Source organism: Anastrepha ludens, chromosome X (genome assembly GCF_028408465.1).
Source record: "Anastrepha ludens isolate Willacy chromosome X, idAnaLude1.1, whole genome shotgun sequence".
NCBI lineage: Eukaryota > Metazoa > Arthropoda > Insecta > Diptera > Tephritidae > Anastrepha > Anastrepha ludens.
Window position 1 is genome coordinate 95,375,284 of NC_071503.1, and position 21,669 is coordinate 95,396,952.

Genomic DNA, 21,669 nt, shown 5'->3' on the forward strand with positions numbered 1-21,669 from the left:
TTGTTACGGTTACGATAGTAGTGTTTGCTTTGAATTCAAAACCACTTAACTGCGCTAAGAACTTCCCCAGTCTACCGAGTTGATCGTTGTTTTCACATCCGAGGTCACGACTGCACCGTTTCACGCTTACCTGCGATCGCCTCGGTAGCAATTAAGACAACCTTTTGTATTGTTGCTGTAGAGTACCTTTGCTTTCGGAACACCTACTGCTACGGGTATGGTTCAGTTTAGTGTTGTATACTCTATTGTTTATGAGTCGTTCCAAAAACTTGCCATCGTGTCAATGAGCCACAGAGGACGGATCCTGGTATGCCTGTAGGCTTCCCTGGTTTCGGGAGCAGTACAAGTCTTTCTCTCTTCCATAGCTTCGGCAACACTCCTTATTCAAGAAACAATTGCATTACTCTAGCAAATATCTGCTGGTTTTCCAGTATGGATTTTTAATGCTGTGTTCGGAATACCGTCAGAGCCGGGAATTTTGCAATCTCCAATCAAATTTGCATCTTGTACAACTTCTTCGGCTGTTATCTTATCAATGCCTTTTCTAGCTTCTGGGAAGCATATCCATGTTGTCTGTTTTGCAATGAACGAACAGAGTTCAAACTATATTATATAACTAGTTAATCATTTTACCTGCGGCGCCTTAGCAATTTCCGACATTGCTACTCTGTCACTCCACACGTTCTTGTCTGCCTCGTTGTATCAATTTAGGCTGTTTTATTCTGCCGGATCTACTTTTCTAACTGCTTTCAAAAATTCATAAAATTTGCCAACGTAACTTCTTTATCCCCAGTATTCATTAGCTTCTTCTTTTTCTGAAACATTTCGCCCTCAGTTCTTTGATAGTATTAGGTGCGCAACTAAGTTCTCGCTGTTTGTCAAGCAGTGTGTGCGTGTTAGTCGAATCTTACATTACCTAAACGTCATAAACCAAGCATAGGCAAGTGGTAAACAAACTGCTTCGACACATTAGTGATTTTGTTTTGGTATCATATACTTTTGGTTTTGTGAAAATGTCTGATTTTGTGCCGAATAATCGTCATTTGCGGGAAGTGTTGATTTTCCTCTCTCATTCGAAAAAAACGGCGGCTGAAGAGCATCGAGAGCTACAAAAAGTTTATGGAGGTGCTGCTTTAAGTGAAACAACGTGAATTTAATGTTCACGACCGTCCGCGTGAAGGAAGGCCAAAACCCTTCGAAGACGATGAATTGGAGGCATTGCTCAATGAGGATCTGTGTCAAACGCTAGAAGAGCTTGCTTGAATATTAGGAGCTACCCGCCAATCCAAACGGCCGCAATACGCGGAGAGGCTTAAAAAAGTTAATATATTATACAGTATGACAACGCTCGGCCTCACGTTGCCAAACCCGTTAAAATCTACCTCGAAACACTGAAATAGGAAATCCTACCCCACCCGCCATATTCTCCAGATATTGCGCCGTCCGATTATCACCTGCTCTGATCGATGGCACATGGTCTAGCTGACTAGCAGTTCCATTCATATAAAGGCATCAAAAAATGGTTTGATCGGTGGATAGCCTCAAAAGATGAAAAATTTTATCGCGACGGTATACCAGAAAGATGGGAAAAAGTAATAGCCAGCGATAGGCAATACTTTCAATGATTCACTTGGAACCATTTTTGAGAATAAAGTTGTATTTTCATCAAAAAAAAAGCGATAACTTAGTTGCGCACCTCATATCATTCCACTAGTACATTTGCTTCCGCTTTCAGCTATTTACTTTTGAGCCATCGATGCTTCATGGGCTATTATAATATAATATTTTGCACGTGCCTGTTTACTGCCATGCTTGCCAATTCCTTCTCTGGTTCGCTCCTTATTACCTCATTAAGAACAAAATTGGACAGAGGTTGGTCCAAGGTTATCGGTCTCCATGCTTGGGACAGAAATTTACTAGAGGAAGTAGTAGTATTTGTTTCGTTTTTCTACTAAGATGTCTATAATTAGAGCTTGATGATCGCTGTGCTATAGTGCTCGACCTTTGCTCGACGCATCTTGCCAAAGAGTTACTCTATCTATCTCATAAAAATCTATCTGCCATCTTTGCGGCATAGAACTGTCGGTTCGTACATTTGTGGAAAAACATTAGGACACACACCATAAATAGGAGGAGGAGCTCGGCCGTGTTGATAGACTAACTTTTACAGAGGTCGGGATTTCGGACTTTATCGCTAAGAAAAGAACCTGAAGGTCGATAGGATGCAAGCGTTTGCACAGGTTTCTCTGCCTTCGGTTAAAACACTATCTAGAATCCAGCAGAAGAAATGTTCTGAAGGAGGATATAGAGGTCCTTAGCTTAGTTGCAAGGCTTTGTTTTTGCCTAAGATAGGTATTGGGTCACTCTATGGGTGTAAATTGTAGCCTGCCGAACAGATCGAGGCATGAGTTCAACCATAAGCTTGCAATTTATCCCGGGCTTATGTAAAGCTTCCATCAGTTTCTTTGAGAGTGCTAATATTATAAGTATGATTACCTCAGAGGGCTTTCTGAAAGCATACTGCTGCTGGGAAGATTTTAATTCTCCCCCAGTATTCTCTCCACGTAGCCTTCTATGATATTCTTAACTCTTTGTTATAGGAGACCAGAACAAGTTTGTAAGAGTTCCCATTACACCTACCCTTTGCTCTATTGAACAGTCTTCTAACCTGGCATTTCATTTGTCCAAGTTTTCTATTCTACTAAGTGACGTTACGTGAAGATCTTATTTTTCCTTGAGGACATCTGTCTTCAAAAGCTATTACAATATCTGAGCAAAGTTGATTAGCTTGGGTATCAAGTTCATTCAAGATCGGTAAGATCAAGTTATTAACAGCTTCTTCAATAGTGAAACGGAAAAGCTCCCATTTGGTCTCCCTGGGATTTTTGGAAGCTGGTCGGGGAAATAACCAATATCGAATACAATATGTCTCTAATCAGAAACTGTTTCTTCACCTGGCACCTGTCAGTATGTGACATTAGAAGCCATGTTATGATTGCTTAGAGTCCGATCTAATACATCTCATCTCATTGCCACGCTTCATAATATTTATATAATATCATAACTATTAATAAACACAAGTAGATATTCACCCATATTTTGTTTTTGTTTGGACTAGTCCATACTGCATGATGGGCATTGAAGTCGCAGCACAGGATCGAGAGTTGGCCACTCCGTCGACCTTGTTCGGCTCATTTTATACCTATATGACATCTTAGCGCGAAAGTCAATAATTAGTTATAAACTGGTTTACTGGTTCACTACATGGTTGTTTAAAACAGATAACAGCAGAATATAATTTCCTAATAATATGCTAAATTTGTGTTTAATGTTAAATTTCTTAAATAATGAATTTAAACGAGATTTTGAAAGTAATATGAAAGTATCGAATACTGTATAGAATTTCGTGAAAAATTCATGGAAAGATTTGTTGTATAATATTATCCGAAAATGTCTATAAACGGTGTTTTCTCATTTTCGGGCATCTCTGCAACAGCTCATTCAAGAAAAATAGTATAAAATAGTGTTCTCGACCTCAGGGACCTCAAATTAGTGTTAAGTACATGGTTTCAGGTCTGCTATATCGAAGATATATCGTTAAGCAGAATTAGATTAAATAAGAGTACTCACTTAGGTTGTAGAGGGGGCCCACTAAAATCTAGGGTGCCCATTGTTATACCACTTGTTTGGCCTCAGGTTTTCCTTCTAATTCCATATAAGATGAAACCACTAAGTCTCATAGTGAAAGGCAGAGCTCTTTTGATAAGCATGGATGCTGCCTTTTCTATCTTTTCTAGTTTGATTTTTTACACTGTTGGCCCCCAAACAGTGGCCTCATATAATGAGATGGACTTCACCATCGCAGTATACACCCAGTGTACTATACACGGTTTTAAGTCTAACCTTTTACCTACTATATAACCATTCTACATGCGCTGCATAGAGGTTGCTGTCCTAGTCTTGTCTTCGATGTTTCGGCGCAGTTGAGTTTACGTTGTAAAATAATTCCGAAGTATTCAATCTCGATAGTAAGCCGAGAAAATCGCATCACAGTGATTGCATTACATAAGTGTGGTAACAGTGCATGTAAAATTTACGAATCGCTGAAAAAACTCAATGTTTCGAGAAAATTCGTTTATCGTACGATCAATAGTTTTTTCCCAAACGTCTGAAGTGACAGAAAGAAAAAAGTGGTCGTCCTCGTGTGGTTCGAACCAGTGCAGCCACAAAAGCTGTTTAAGAAAGAATTCGCAGAAAGCAGAAAATCATGCCCACGGAAATTAATGTATCGATCAGATCCATGTAAAGACTAATTAGAGATGATATCCATATGAAAGCCTTTCGTCACTCAGCTGGTCATCTTTTGACCACGCGGTTGAAGAAAATTGAAATAGTGAAGCAGTTGAGCAGTACTCTCTTCAACGGAGAGCGTTGTATCTTCCAGCAAGATTTCGCTCCAGCCCATAAACAAAAACCACCCAGCAGTGACTGAGAAACAATATTTCTGGATTCATAGCCGCAGAAGATTGGCCGTCTGGATTTCCAGATCTGCACTCATTGAACTACAGTTTGTGGTCAGAATTGGAGAACATGGCCTGTTGAAGGCCTAACAGAAACAGATTGCTCAATCAATCTTTGGTTCGAGCAGCGACCTCAATATCCATGGAAACTCTGCGTGCTGCAATAGCTGAATGGCCTAATCGTTTGAAGGCTTGTGTAAAAGCAAATGTTGACCATTGCGAATGAAATTTTAAAATTTAATTTTTTCAATATTTACATGACTAAATAAAATTAATTTCATTAAAAAAGTATTGTAATTTCATATCTATAACGGACTTAACATGTAACAGAACAGTCATTATATTGCTATATTAAGAGTATTTTTGATTAGATTCTTGAGTTAAGAGGAGAGGAATCCTGCTTGAGTAATGCCTTTTACTGCATGCCAAGTAACAATGCAGCCGAATGAATTATATCAGTTGCTGATCCAGCCAGCCTGAGGTAGGGTCATGATAAATCGATCCGTCTATAAGTTATTGATATCTCATTCTATACAGAGAAAGATACCTAGTGAAAAATCGTCGAACGCAAGCCACTTTATATTTAGCCTACAATTTCGCCTAGAGATGTGCTCACGGATTTGCCTTCAGAGTAAGCGTACTGGCACGGGGAGATGCATTTCGGGTGAATTTATTTTGAGAAGAAAGGAGGGGGGGCTCATAGGTATGCCTCCTCTGGGGATGAAAACCTCTCTTGGCATGGTCTGCCCTCTCGGTATGTGAAAATAGTTGAAGTAAGATACAAATGTGTAAATTAGTTTACCATGAATAGCAATAAATGACGGTCAAAGAATTTGTAACAAGCTTAAATTTAGTGTGTTGAGGAATATAAGAAGTGGTTTTCCTTAAATGCCTAGTGGTCAAATTTAGTTGTAACATCTGGGCGTAACAGATTTACATTTACATGTGTTACATTTACATATGTTAAGCGAGTAAAATTATAAAAATGCTTTCAACACAAAAACTAAAGCTTATTTTAAAACATATACAATTTTTATCGCAAGAACCTTATGCTTTCATAGTTCTTTAAATTTGAGCTTCTCATTTGACTTGCCACCCGAATTTTTGATTCGCACTCTCAGAAATAAGAACTGGTATGAGCAATATATTGTACTGTTCCAACCCAAACAAATTTTTTAGTTTCTAAATGTTCAGTATCGCATGAAAATTAAACTAGTGCCTCAGCAATCCTCAATCTCGTGAGATGTTAGAAGTTTATCATATTTTCCATATTTTCGGGCACAACAACCGATTTTGGACGATTACTCGAAATTCATCCCGTTGCCAAGTGTGACTCCGGTTGAATTTGGAAAACCAGCGAAATACGGTGGCTTGAGATGGTTATAATCAAAAATACTAGAGAGTTGGATGGCACACTATTGTTCATTTACCATAATTCATACGAAAATATTCATAATTGAATCCCATTTTTTTACCAATATTTGATATTCCAGTAAACAACTCAAATAACCTTTATATTACAAAGCTTCTGAGTACGATTACCATTAATAATATAAAGATTTACGATGAAATAGGTATACAACTTAACGTATAGCAATCCACATAAACCTTTTATTATTGAGATGATATTTTTGCAAATGGGATATATTTCATCAAATACAATCTTTTAACGCATCTGCAAAACTTTTAATTATTATGTGAGAATTTTTCACTGTGCAGAAATTATAGTATGAATTAATCAGTTTTATGTATGTATAGGTTACAGCCATAATCCTTACAATGGAGTTATATGTAATGATATAATATTGGCTACTGGTGTTTTTTCATCGAAGGAATTGTGGAGACTTTCTAAAGGTAGGTTTAGAGAATAATATTTTTAGGAATATACTCGCCTCATGCTACTTATACTTTATGCTCGTAATACATACTTTTTAAGTCTACTTGGCTATATTTTAATGAAAACATACTTTCTTGTTAAGGAAATAAATACTTATGTTTTTCTAATTTTTTAACACAGCATCTATTCTTGATGAAACAAGCAACGATTTGCTGTCTACAAATGTCAGCCATATTAAAATGGAAAATTCAGTCGGAGGTTATGAATGTAACACATATCAGTTGCCGCCACCGCCAACTGGTGTAGACGTCGCTAATAATTTGATAGCGACGAGCAATATGTTATCTAATGCAGATTCTGGCCGATCGGTTGCTACTGGTTCTTCAATGGTTGCTCCAGAGGGATACAGCAGTAAAAAAATTTATATTATTACTAAATTTTATTTCGTGTAGTATTTCTTAAACCATATGTAAATTAAAATATTTTGATTACAGTTGACTTTGTTGATCCACGTAGTATGCATTTGCCACCATCGCCACTACTACGGGCTCAAGGAGCTGTGTGTAAAAATGACCCATGTGCATCTCCGCCTGATTCTGGTGCAAACAATGGAAGTAGTGGTTTTTCTGTGATATTGCGTCCAACCGATTCTACGGGTGCGAACGTACAGGGAAGCGATGTGTCAACGCTTCACCGATACACACCCTCATTAAATCGTTCCTTACTGAATATGAGTCAAATTCGATCGAATGAAGGTAATTTATGTCCTTGAAATAAAAATATCAGTTCAATCTTTCCGATTCCCATGAAATTTTATTGCTACACTTAGTGCATAAAACTGAAAGAAGGCGAAATACAGGCCAAGAACCCAAATTATTAGAGGAACATTTTCATATTTCCAGATATTCGTATTATGCATCGATTCATTGTTTCTTAATTACTCCGATAATAAAGCGATAAGCGATCATTTTCCAAAAAACCATCGTCTTTAATAGCTTACAAAATGCATTTAAATAGTTTTTGTATTTTTTATAATAATAAAGAGCTCTTAATATGACACTTTATTAAAACAATTTTAGCGGAAGCCATCGTAAAATGGGTGTTTGATTAAGAGTTTTGATGGGTTAATTCTAAACCCTCAAAATGAAACTTTGTTGACTTAATTTTTTAATTGTTGATATACTATAAAGAGGAAAAAGTATCTTCCAAAGGTCTTGCTTTTAAGTGCACTTGCTTACAAAATTTTATTTCAATTTCTTTTTTATTGTCGTGAATTTAAAACTACACATAGTACTGATAGAACACAATTCGACTCCGGCTTTAGTTACGAATGCGTTAAGCCCTGGTACATTGTACTATCAATTGCATAATAGTCCCACTGGCCCATCAGATTCCAATGATAGCAGTACTCAGCATAATCATCATCACCAATCGCGGCAAACTCAACATAATGAGCATCAGCAGCACTCGCATGGGCATAGCTCACAAATAGCGGTTGCTGCAGGAGCAGCAGCTGCTGCTGCTGTTTCAATTTCAAAATATCCTTCGGAGGTTGTTAATGGTCATGATATGTCCGATTTTGTAACATATGTTTGTCAAGAAACAGGAAGTAGCAATATACCCATCAATGAAGTTCACCACCCGGCGCATCATCAAACGCATTTCCAGTTACAAACAGTTGCTGCTGGTGCTGTAGGGCCGAGTCGTAATGCAAAAATATCCTCCGCAATAGCTTCGCCAGTTGCCACAACATCTCACTATCAACAATACAGTACAATGCTTCCTCCGCCGCCCTTACCACCAATGGCACGGCCAGTGGCAATAATTAGGTCAACAGGTGATTTGACAATGGTTGAATCTCCACCTTCGTCTGTCACACCTCCAAATGTAAGTCATTCGACCAAAGAACCATCTTGCCAACAACAATCACAGCGCCAGCAGGACCAACAGGGCCATCAGCATCAGACACAATCGCACACACAACAACATTCGCAGCATACCAGCGTCGAACACGGTGAACCAAATAATCAAACTGTACCACCGAATGGCTCTACAAGCGTTAATGGAAGCAAAAGAAGCGGAAATTCGGTGTCCAGCACAACAGACGCAATCACCGTTACAAGCTCCAATGTGCAAACAAATACATCCCTTACTAGCGGGAGCAATAACAGCAGCAGTAGTTCAACTGATATTGTTGTTGCGAGTTCGCCGCCGCCTCCGTTAAGTCCCCAAGGGCATATAGATGTTGTGCGTAGCACAAAACCATCTGCTGGTCGTATTGCGTCACAATCGTACTCATCAGCCACCAGCCGGGAATACTTTAATCATTTTCACACTCAGGCAGCTCCAGTGAGTATATTACTGTTAGTATACAGTTACAAGCAATAACCGCCTAAGTCGACCAAAACTCCATATATAGGTGAAATCGCTACCATCATCAAATTTTTTTAAAGAGGTATTAATTCTAGTAGCATTCCAGCCCTACGACACCAACAAGCGCTGGATTGGAATGACAGAGGCCGTATATTTTTAAATCCAGTAGTGGAATCACATAGGCGACAGTTGGATCGCTGGACTAGGGTGCTACTAGAATAATGTAAACCGGCCGCAATAAAAATATATTGGCTTCACAAATCGGCTCCTGTATAATATACATATATACTTATATAAAGAGATTCTCCTCGAAATCATAATTTTCAATCTGGGTCTTTATTGCTTGTGGCCACTTCAATCATACAGTAAACCACTTAAATTTTGTTCACCAACTTTATTACGTAAATACATGTGTTTCAATTATTCGGAGCACTTAGAAGGAGCTCTCGCTGAAAGCAACTATAAAAAGAAGTGTCGCGCCTTTCTTCAAGACTCTGTATATCTTTGGGTATAGTGATTGATTGTAAACATTAAGAACGTCTATGAGTGTTGTTGGTCTATGCTCTGTAGGTACATTGGCAACATGTCTGTAAAGAAACATGATATTGAGTTTAATAACAGCACTGAAAATGTGAAATATGAACATAGCATTTATATTTGGAATGCAAAAAACTACCTTTGCCACATTTTGATTTCAGCTTCTTAATTTTATAGTGCATTCAATTCTATTTAGTTAGCTTTCTTCCTTCAAGTTTAAATTGTTTATTTTTAGGGGTTAAAATTAAAATGCCTGAAATATCATGAAAGGCGTCGTCGCACTAGTGGTATGTGGGGAATGCTGTAACATTCCTCCTCCTCGGCTGATTTCCACCCTGGGACCGTTGTAAGCATTTCATCAAGGTGGAGTCGCGTTTATGTCTATTGACACAACCATGTCCGTCTCTTGTGGACATATGGAGACGTTAGTATTCATTCCTCCCACTGTTTAATAGGTGGTTCTGAAGGAAGTGGAACATCGGACAATTTGGGATTGCGCAGTATTTACGAACTATCGTCTTGTCTTCTGTCTGATGTTATTTTGAGTAACTGACTCAAATAACAGCGGTTGTCGTTATCCTGTCCAGAAAGAGTTCATTTTCATGTCGTACTTCCAACTGTACCTACTGCTGTTGGGCCTTGCGCTCCCATTCGATGAACTGAAGTCGTACCATTATTTGTCCAACAAACGCTCGCACCGCCTCCTTCCTCGCACTGGATGAACACATGTCCTGTGTAAGATTGATAGGACTGGATGAGTGCCCCAAAACTCTTTCAACGCACGCTCTCGTGCGAAGCGATCACAATGAAAATTAACGTGTTCCTCATTAGGCCATCTTGGGCAAAGGCGGTACGGAATATCTCCATAAAGCAGCTGTGAGTATCTGCGTAGTGTAATAATCGGTATCTCCATGCTTTCTTTTCACCCACTCTTCGAGATGTGATATTAGCTTGTACGTCCATTACCCTTTAGATGCCACTCGTACATTGATCGCTCTCTCTCGATGGCTTTTTCTGCTGCCGTTGGTTTTGCTCCTTACTCGCTATAGAGGCGGTAAAATTCTCTTGCGTGAATATCGGCTGGTAATTTTCTGGCTACAACACATATTCCATCGTCTGATACCGTTCTATATGGGCATGATACCTGTAGTGTGCTCCACCTGTATGTGCATGCTACTTCACGCATGTGGATATTCTTGGCATCTACCCATACCGGCGCCACGTAAAGCACGATCGAGTCCTTATTTCCCCTTGCGGACCACCTACATTGGATATTATTTTTGTGAGAGCGCCCATTACAGCCGCTGCTTTTTTACTGACCGCTGCTAGATGTTGCTTAAAGCTTAATCTTCTGTCGATCATGGCTACTATGTATTTTATTGCATCCTTTCGGACATGTTGGCTGTGGTGCTCTCGGCCTTCTAACGTTTTGTATCACAATTGTATATGCCGTGCCCCACGCATCTCGGCATCGACGCTTCACAAGCGACTTCTATTTGTGCGGCCATTTGTTACGCCATACCTTCTACATTCACTCAGGAAAGGGAGGCGTTCTCACAAGTTGACCCCAATGCTACACAATCCAACCTGATCTTAAATACAATCTGCAAGGGTAGGTCCATTATGGAGCGCCCTCTATCACAATCGAACGTGTTCTTCGCATGGTTTTCCCTTTTTCACCAAGGTCCTAAATTTTACATTATTTTTTACCTTTCGAGGAATGTCCGCATATATCATGCCCTCTGACTTTGTCTCAATTATGATTAATGACCGAGGTCGGATAGGGACTTTGTTGATGCCTGCTCGTTCTCCTAATGTCACGTTGGATATTTTTGCGTGGTTCGACGTACGAAAGGAGGTCGTCTATCTCTTTCCTTAAGGGGGGAAGCTGGTCTAGAGCGCAAAAAATGGGCATATTTTATGAATTTATTTTGACTCAACAAAGGAATCAATCGAAAATCTGTGAAATAGGTTTAATAATATAGCTTTCATGGTACAAATACAAAATTTTTCGTCTGAATTAATTTCAAAATGGCCGCTGTCCAGCAGTTCTCCTAAGGCGCCTTTTTTTCTAGTGGGTCCATTGCCGAAGACGTAAACTCCTTAATTTTTGTCCTGGATCAAAAAATAAAATTTTTTTAGTTTCTATATAACAACAGAAAGAGACGTACGTAGGATTTTTTCGATATTTTGTTTTTTCGCGAAATGGTGCACGTTTGAACAAAAAGTTACAATTTTCACTATAAAGAACGACATAAAATTGTTGATTAAAAAAAAAACTATGTAATATAAATAAAAAATCCTACGTACGTCTCCGGAGAAAGGTATTTCGAATGTATTGTCAAAATTTCGTAAGAATCGGTAAAGATTTGTTCGAGTTATGTCTTCGGCCAGTTTAAAAAAAGTGATTTCGAGAAAAACGCGTTTAAAGTTGTAAGTAGCGTTCGGGGCATACCTGCGAGGCACTGCCGTCGAATGAAAAATTTAGGCATTTAGATATTTTTGCTGGCATCCCTCATTTGGTATATTATTTCTAAGACCCTAAAGCACCTTTTAAGACAAAAAAAAATTTTTCGATTTTTTCAAAATTCTAGACCAGCTTCCCCCCTTAAGCGTTCCACAAACTCATACAATGTATTTGGTTTCGGCGCCGGGGCAATGCCTTGCACTTCCTTGTTCGACTTCTGTTTGACTATCTATTGTGGCTGTCCTATAGTATCATTTTTGCTGATATACTATATCTACAACACTGATGATATTGCTTGACTGCGCTGCTATTCTGCTTGCGCTACGATGGCTACCTGAGGGCGTGAGTGCTTCATTCTCCATTGTATTTTCTATAGTTGCTGGTGCTTGAGGAGGAGACCGTTGTGTCCATGCTGTATGGGCTTACAACCGCTTTCTCCGCGTGCGTACGTAGTAAATCCCATGGTTATCTATGCCATGCGAGTATTGGCTTTGGTCCTTATGGAGTTCAGAGCCAGTTTTGCAAGATATCAAGCATACTCAGGTAGCGGAGATTCAAAGCCCTAGCCTTTGTTCGCGTTTAGCGATTAAGACCGCCACTTCTTATATGGAGAACAGATTCTGACCAGGGAATCGCCAACACTTCTGGATTTTTTTTTGTGGACACTTCTTTTATTAAAGGCGACTTCTGATCGATTTTGTCACAAAATCCTCTTCGGAATACTAACCTTTTTATTCGCGCCCTCCGTTTCGGTCGCTCGTGCGGATTTTGCCTGTTTTGGTCCGCGGGTGGTATTTTGTTTCCCACCTACCCTGCTTATGTGGCCATGATAATTGAAATTTACATACATATGTAGCCATGATAATTAAAATTTTTAATTAACAGTGGGTGTCCACGGAGTTACCATTTCTCGTTATCGCTTAATTTGCGGCGACAAAAATTTGACAAATCAATAGGCGGAACCTGCAAACACATTCGTATGTAAATTTCATCACAGGAAATGTAAAACCTGATTTTCGAAGAACAGAGTGCTGTGAAATAACTTAAATCTTGGAAGCAATGCTGGTCATTGTATTTTACAACTTAAAGAGGCGACCTTTTTTGGGACCTTTCTCTCAAACACACGGACGATACTGCTGGTACTGAGCAGCGTCACTTTGCTTATTAATTTCGAAGGAAAATCAAATTCAGACATCGCGGCATATAGACATCGTGCGGTCGAATGCAGCTTGGAGATCGACAAAAAGATGGTGTGTGCCCAAGCCTTGGCGTATTGTGTTGTTTCCAGGTCTAAAGCCTCATGGGTAAGGTCCAATCACTTGGTTAATGTGCCTTTCACGCAATACGATAGGACATTATACGCGATATTTTGAAGACTACTCCCGTGATAATTGGCACGATTGCACGACTACTTTGCATACCGATTGGGCAGAGCACCCTTATTTTGCATAGGAGCTGATGCATGCACCTTACCAGCTCCTTGCCGCCACATTTGAATAGCAATGGCTCTGTCGGAAGTCCGTCGGCTCCCACCACTTTGTTGTTCTTCAGCCGCGTTGTTGCTATTCTCACCTCGTCATGGTCGGGTAGAGGAACAAGTTCCATCGGCAACGATTAGGGTAACGGGATCTTCACATTCTCTGTGACATGCGCAGCTATCACTATTTAAGAAGCTCGAGAAGTGTTCCCTCCATAATGTTTGTACCCTCTGGATATCAATCACCAGATAACCGTATTTGTTCTTACAGGAAAAACGCCCCTGTCTTGAAACCTTTTGCAAATCGCCGAACTCTCGGGTCGAATTCTCGGGCGTTTTTCTTATTGGCCAGCATCTCGAGCTACTCGCATTCACGTGTTTCGGCTTGTTTCTTCATTCTAAAAATACATCTTTCTTTCTTTTTTCAGCTCACGGTAGCTATCCCACAAGCCTCGCGTTGCGCACTTTCTGCAGCGGCATGACATTCCTCGTTGTACAAACTGTTTTTTCGGACTCGCCGGAATCCGGTTTCTTCTTTGGCGGTCGTACGTAAAGAACGATAAATTTTGCACCATTGCTCGTGCATGCCAGATTGCTGGTCAGTGCTGTCTGAGAGCAGGAGTGAAAGTCAAGTGGCGAATCTTCTTGTTGTTTCTTGCGATTGCATCTTTCCGATGTCGAATATTCTTTGTGTAGATAGATGTACATGTTGTACTGCGTAATTTGGCTGCAACGTGGTAATAATCCGAGTCGATGTTGGGCCTTCGGATCGTACGTACATTTAAAACACTAGGAGTATGTTTTTCATCTAGTACAACATGATCGATCTTTCTTCGCGTTTTTCGTTCAGGAGAGAGCCACGTAGCTTGGTGTATCTTTTTAGAGCTGGAATCTGATGCTCCAAACTACCATGTTTCGGGCCCCGGCGAAGTCGCTCACGCTGTGTTCGTTACCAGATGTTTCGTTGCGTAGGGTGCCGATTTTTATGTCGTGGCGGGGACAGCGCTCATAGAAACGTTACAGGCGCTCATTGGAGAAACTTTTGGTCGCATCGTCCCTCTCTTCCGTCGGGGCGTGGGCGCAAATAAGCGAGAGGTTGAAGAATCTCACTTTGATGCGGATTATCCGTTCATCCACCGGATTGAACGACACTACTTGGTGACGAATGATGTAAGCCTTTGCTCTTACGTGGACAGCAACCAGCTGGGCAGAGGCACCTTCCCCATTAACGGACCGGACCAGGTGCATATCCTCAAATCGTAATCCTTAGTTTACTCGCAGTGGTCGTTATCATTATAGGAAGCTCTCCACCGGGGCATCATTTTCGTTCTCATTGTGTGGAATTTTTACGTAGCGGGACCCAAACCCAGCGCACAACCAGCTATCCTGTGTTGCTTTCTCACATTAGTTCGCTCTCGAATGGGTATTCAGATGGTACCTATAAAATACTTAGGCTAAGCCCGAAAATTGTGAGTGCCTGGACCATGTGCGGAAGGATCGTCCTGGCCAGTTCCAAGTGAATGGAAATCAGTGACTTTCCTTACTGGCGTGGGCTTCTACATATGGAACCATCCCCCAGTTCTAATATAATTTTTCTCCATCCCATCATATATACTGGGAAACTCTGGAACTCAATGGTAATAGTAAAAGTGCAAGAGTACAAGAGTTTATGTACTTATTGCGGAGGCAGCCTTTTTCGGTTAAAAAAATTCGTATTTTTTATAGAATGCATTCGGAACGTAGCACTTTCGTTTTGGTGATTCACTAGTAATATCCCAGGACGTAACACGATTACCTCATGTAACATTGATTAATCTTACGCACTTTGAAAATACACTTTTGAACCCTTATTAACGTGCGCCCGTAAGTAAGAGAGGTGGTGGCTATTGTTTTAATCTTACCTTGGTTTAACGCTTCAAATATATAAGTATATATTTTATATATTGTACGAAAGGTTGTATTTGATATTGTGGTACACTTACGAATTTTTTTGGGATGGTAAAAAATTATTAGAATACTTTATATTTATATAATATGTTTTTTTGTGTATTGTGCTTTACAGCTTCTTGGCTACACAAGTTCTATTTCAACTATTTCCGGTGTTATTAGTCCAACTAATTTAAGTTTATATTCTTCTCCGATCACCGGGGCTGCAAATGCGTCTCATCGGTCTACTTCACGGCCACGATGGAATCCGCCGTTTCTTATGGAGGATGAATTTAGTATGATGACACATTCAGTGCCCAGCACAAATTCCGACAATGTTCCGGTGATATTAATGGAAGATGGTAAGTATCATATGATGTACCAATACGGCTAAAAATGAAGATATCACTTGCTAATTGAATGTACCCCAAAAAACGTCTTAAAACGGATAGACATACTCAGGATTTCCTAGTAGAATATGCTTCCCACTCTTACTAATCTTCCGAGAATAACGAGCGGTTTTTTAGCTATTATCTTTTTAAACAGTTGGTTTAAACAGCTGACGCACGTTTCGTGTTTTGTTTCACTGTCAAACATCTTCAGTTTCGTCTATAATTTAGCCATGAACGAACAACGCTTGCAAATCATTTAATTTTATTATAAAAATGCGTGTTCTGTTAAGAAAGTTTTTCGCGCGCTTCTTCCATTTTATGGTCAGTTTAATCGACCCACTGAAGAGGCTATTCGAGCTATTGTGACTAAATTTAGAACCAAATTTACATTATTGGATATCAAACCACCAGTAAGAATTGAAGCCGAACGACCTACCGCAACGCAGAATTTTTGGTGAATGGGCTCTTGGAAAGTTGGCCGAAAATCCACTTTTTTTATCGAAAAATTGTGTTCAGCGACGAAGCTCATTTTCGGATCAATGGGTACGTAAATAAGCAGAATTGTCGATTTTGGAGTGAAGATCAGCCAGAAGAAATGCAATAGCTACCAATGTATCCAGAAAATGTCACGGTTTGGTGCGGTTTATGGGCTGGAGGTATCATTGGACCGTACTTCTTCAAAGATGCTGCGAATCGTAACGTAACTGTGAATGGTGAGCGCTACCGTGAAATGATATCAAACTTTTTTTTACCCAAAATGCAAGAGCTTGACTTGCATGACATATGGTTTCAGCAAGACGGTGCCACATGCCACACAGCACGCGTAAAAATGGACTTGTTGAGAGGCGAGTTCGGTGAACATTTTATTTCATGTTCGGGACCTGTCAATTGGCCACCCAGATCGTGCGATATAACGCCTTTAGACTATTTTTTGTGGGGCTATGTTAGAGCTCATTTCTATTCAGACAAGCCTGCTTCAATTAACGCATTGGAATACAACATTAAAGCATTTATATGTGAGATACCGGCCGAAACATTGGAAAGAGTATGCCAAAATTGGACTAAGCGGATGGACCATTTGAAGCGCAGTTGCGGTCAACATTTGCATGAAATAATCTTCAAACATTAAATTATATAGACTGTAGTATCGATTTAAATAAAACTTTCATGCAGTTTTCCGAGTTTTACGTGTGTTTTTTTGAAAAACTTTTTATAAAGTGGATAGGGGTTATTAACACAAGATACAAAACATTAATGGCCCTTGAATACTGTTTAAGACAACGTTTTTATTTAAAACAACTAATGGAATTATTAAATGAAAAACTGGCAAATTAGCATTTTATAATTGAAGGAGAGAAAAGGTAAAACAACCAAGGTAACAAAAACCATAAAAAAGAGCAAAAAGCTATGATGAAAAAAGTGAGGAAGGGAAAGTTCGGTCTGGATCGAACTTTGTATACCCTCGCACAATGAGAGTTTTAACATGAAACATCAGAGGAATGGACAGAAATTTAGTATTAAAATGCAAAAAGTGGACGCGAGTTTTATTCGAACCTAATAATATTTAGTGGCCGCCTTAACCGAATGGGTTGGTGCGTGACAGCCAGTCGGAGAAAGTAGGTTCGAATTTCCGTGAAACACCAAAATGAAGAAAAAGTTATTTCTAATAGCGATCGCCCCTAGTCAAGCAATGGCAAATCTCCGAGTGTATTTCTGCCACGAAAAAGTTTCTCACAAAAAACCATTTGCCGTTCAGAGTCGGCTTAAAACTGTAGGTCCCTCCATTTGTGGATTAATTTCAAAACGCACGCTATAAGTAGAAAGAGGAGCTCGGCCAAACACCCAAAAAGTGGGTAAGCGCCTATTATTTATATATACATATATATATAACAATATTTATGTCAGATCTCAATTCACTGCAACACATGTATCAAGTAATTTTTTTAAGTCGTTATCGAGATAAATGCATTAACACAAAAGCGGGCGTGGCGCGATAAACGTTTAAGCGATTTTTGTCAACTTTAACAAAGTCTGCCAGTCATTTCATTCTTCTGCTAATCGGCGCCAGTTCGACACACAAAGTGCAGCCAAGTCATTCTCCACACGATTTTTCTTACTACCAGCTAGCACTGCATCGAATAAATTTAGAGCTCAGAGCGTTTGTATCCATTCGGGCGATATGCCCTAACTAGTGGAGCAGCTGGATCTTATTTTCTGCACGGAGCTCATACAGCGTCTGCGATGCTCATCTTGTCAGTGTATCTCTCAAACACTTTAGGGGATGCCTTATCGGATCTGGTCATTGTCCAAGCTTTTGCTTTATTTTATTTGTCTAGAGAGGACTTTACTACCCATTCGCCTACTTAGTGCAAAGTAGCCCTTGTTGGCAAGAAAAGATTCTACGTTGTATTTCAAGTCTGACATTTATTTATTTTTTTATTTGTTTATTTATTTCCAAAAGTACGGTAAGACGTGAAGCCTTTCAATGTCCTTTTTTGTCAATTGAATTACAAAAATTGGACAAGTGAAGAGACAAAGGGGGAGAGGGATGAAAGAGGTTACTACATTAAGAGGTTTGCAACTGCCGTTTTGAAGCATCTTGTCGATTTTATACATTTAATAGACTTGGCAGGCAAAAACTTTTGGAACAATAATATTATGAATACGATACGACTGAACAAAATTTAAATTTTGAAAAAGGTGGAAGGTATCTTATTATTTTAAACAAAAGTAAATTATTGCGGGCATCGAAGTAATTTTCCAAGCTGGACCTTAAGCACTTTTTTACATACGCGAAGCATCAAACTTATATCAAATATATATATATATATATATATATATATAAGTTATATATTTATATAATATACTCGTATATATATAAATATATACATTTTGCAGCAGTTAATTTTAATTTAATTTAAAATTACCATTTTTCGCTTCAAACGAAGCTACCTGAAGAGCGATAAAGGTCTGTACCAGTTTAAGTTTTCACGGGAACTGATCGGTAGACAGTAACAGGTATATCACAGGTTTCTTAACGTATAAATGTGGTCTGTGTAAGTTAAACGTGAGTTTATTTTAAACCCAAGGCTGGCCCCTACTGATTGAAATTTCATATCTGCACCGTGCAGCACAGTTGGCGGCAAACTACTCAAGCCAAAAGTGATGATATTAATAGGTCTAATCTGGACCTACATCAATAGGGCGTGAATAGTATATCTCAATATCGTCAGCATATAGGTGTACAAAGACAGCAACGGATTGTCCATTCACAGATATATGATAGTAAAAAGTATCGGACCCAAAATTTATTCTTAAGCTACACCAGAAAAATATAATTCCGTTGCGAAAAAATATTTTTACATTGGGCTTATTGCAGCCTGTTCGATAGATAGGTAGGTAGATGAATTGGTTGAAGTACCACTCCGGCACTCCCCAATTATCACTAAAGCGCTGTTTTGATACCATTATGAGACCGGCCAGGGCCAGATATAATTGAGAAGATTGATGAGATTTAGGTTGGCGCATTGCCCCAGGCTCTCGAAGATCTGGATCGTTCAGCTGCCAAGCCGGGACATTTACAGAGAAAGGGCTCAATAGTCTCCTTCTCTGAAAGGTCCCAACAGCTTCTGCAATGATATCGATGGATAGTTTTTCGTCAATTTAACTGATTCAGAGTGAAACCCGAAATAGTGTAGTAGTTTCAAGAGCAGAATATCATGATTTATAGAAGTTTTAGAAAAATCTGCACTAATATTGTGAGTAGCTTACTATCAAAAGTAGGGCGGAAGTCATCCACTACTTCTAGCATGGCTAGGTTTATAGCCAGATTGAAACTTACTCATTTGGTTTTGTTCATTTAAATGCAACACTATTTGATTTGAAATATACTTTTCAAAGATTTTGGTAGTCCCGATAAAGCACTGATGGGCCTATAGTTTGACGCGGGGTCATAAAGGTTAATATACTTTTGTGAATTGGAACATTATTTTCCACTTTCCATTGGTTTGGAATGGTAGACGAGGATATGGGAAAATTTAATACGCAGCGAAAAGCACAAGCTAATGGCGTTTATTTTTATGATAACACACCCATTCACTGATTTTCAGCCCCAGCTATGTGATGGAAGTCAAATACTCCATTCAAAGGCACAATCGGCGGCAATATTTCCTTAAGCAGCATTGTCATCATTTTGTTCATCGATAAGTCAACCCCTACATCTAACTCCCAATTATGAGCAACTGCAATGAATTACTCACTTACTCGTTAAATATTGCCACGTGTCTACCGGCGTCTACCAAACTAATAAAGTCGTCCGCATTACTGCAATATTTAGAGAGAGACTTTAACTACCGAAGCAGGGAGTCCATCATCATACTCCAAATAAATGGATCACAATTGGATCTCTGCGGACAGCCCCGAACCAATAAATTTGAAATAACGATCTGCCCCGTTCACTTTTAAAATTACAATTTTCTCTCCAATGTTCATTACGGAAAATGCATTTTTTTAAATTCATAATAACAGATATTCAATTGTATGTGTTTTTTATTTCGTAGATTAATATAACAAATATAAAAAATAATTTAAAGATCTTTTAAAACTTCAAATAGCGGCAATAGGAACAAAAAGGGAATATTTATGTAGTCAGTAAAGTAGGTATGAAATAGAAATAAATACGATACAAAAAGAACTTATTGATTTTATTAAAAATGCTGTTTAAATTATAGAAGCTTGGTCAATAACCACTCTGCCCATCATGATTGTCAATCACTTTTTGTATTCGATTTGGCATAGAATTGATAATCTATGACTGGTTTCTATGGGAGTGGAATACCAAAGTTATTTGCCATAAGTCTTTCTTATTCTTGAATTTTTCATTGCCTATTCGCTTCTTTAAATCTTCCCAAAGGTTTTCAATGGAGTTTAGGTCGGGTGACTTGCCTTGCCAATCCATAACTTTAACATTATTTTGTAAAAACAATTCCTGTTCTAACATTGGGGAATGTGTTGGGTCATTATCTTGCTTAAAAAACCACCCAATTGGCATATTCTCCTCAGGAAATAGTAGCATCACTTCTTGAAGTATTTCCTGTTAAATAAATTTTTCCATTTTTTCGGTAAATAGCACCTATTCAGGAAATAGTAGCATCACTTCTTGAAGTATTTCCTGTTAAATAAATTTGTTCATTTTTTGGGTAAATAGCACCTATTCCATATCAAGAGAAGCATCCCGAAATCATTATGTTGCCGCCACCGTGCTTGACTTTTCTTTTTGTTGACCCGCAGTGAAAACTCTTGTCCTTTAGGACGTCTGACATTTCGTCCAGCATCATTTTCAAATAAATGTATTTTTGTTCTATCGCTGCAAAATATGTTCTACCGTTTTGTCGTGCCCGATTTTCTTTTGGACACCACGTCGTTCAGCGGAATTTGTAGCGCGTTTACAACAAAGTAATTTCCACCATCCTAGTAACTCAGCAATAACTTTGTACGATTTTTTAGTTTTCGAAGATAGATAACAAACCTCCGCTCCTCAACTGCGCAGTGCTGTACACGGCTCATCTTTGAAAGAAATTTATATTAATTATTAATTATTAACTACTAATAAGTATTAACTGTCTAATTCGCTACTTACGTTGCATTCAATATTTTTCACTTAATTAGTTAAAATGCTAAAGTTATCCGCAAAGTACCTATTTTAGTGGCCACATAAAATTACACTATGAAAATAACTGAATCTTTGCAACCAATAATGCCATTCCCAATGAGAGAAAAAGGTGGTAATCGCTTGGTGCAAGGTCCGGACTATATGGTGGATGCATCCAAGTTCCCAGAGTTTTAGGCGAGTCACTACAGATGTCTGTGGCGAATTCTGGCCGCTTTTAGTCAATCGATAGCTTCAAACGGCCCAGTTGTTGACATTAGAGATTTGAATTTAGTGTTTGGCTATACGGAAGCAACTCATAATAAATGAATGATTCCCTTCAAGTCACACCAAAAACACAGTAAGCCTTTCTTGGCCGTTAGTCCTGATTTGGCCACCGTTTGAACTACTACATTTCGCTTTGACCACGTTTTCGCGCAATATTGTTTTATGTGACCCATAAACACCATTCACATTTTAAGGGACTTTCATT

The 21,669-nt window shown here is 39.0% G+C and overlaps 1 protein-coding gene across 11 annotated transcripts in view; it reads left to right on the plus strand.

The window, feature by feature from the left end:
• LOC128869194 (nuclear factor 1 A-type) overlaps positions 1-21,669 on the plus strand; it is a 193,782-nt gene that overhangs the window by 131,550 nt on the left and 40,563 nt on the right. For 10 of the 11 annotated variants that reach the window (XM_054111704.1, XM_054111711.1, XM_054111703.1 and 7 more), the window contains 5 exons: positions 6,279-6,374; positions 6,538-6,768; positions 6,852-7,112; positions 7,649-8,706; positions 15,274-15,499. In XM_054111704.1, the coding sequence (XP_053967679.1) occupies positions 6,279-6,374; positions 6,538-6,768; positions 6,852-7,112; positions 7,649-8,706; positions 15,274-15,499 (1,872 nt within the window). The remainder of the gene's footprint in view (positions 1-6,278; positions 6,375-6,537; positions 6,769-6,851; positions 7,113-7,648; positions 8,707-15,273; positions 15,500-21,669) is intronic. The other variant, XM_054111714.1, reaches the window with a different exon arrangement.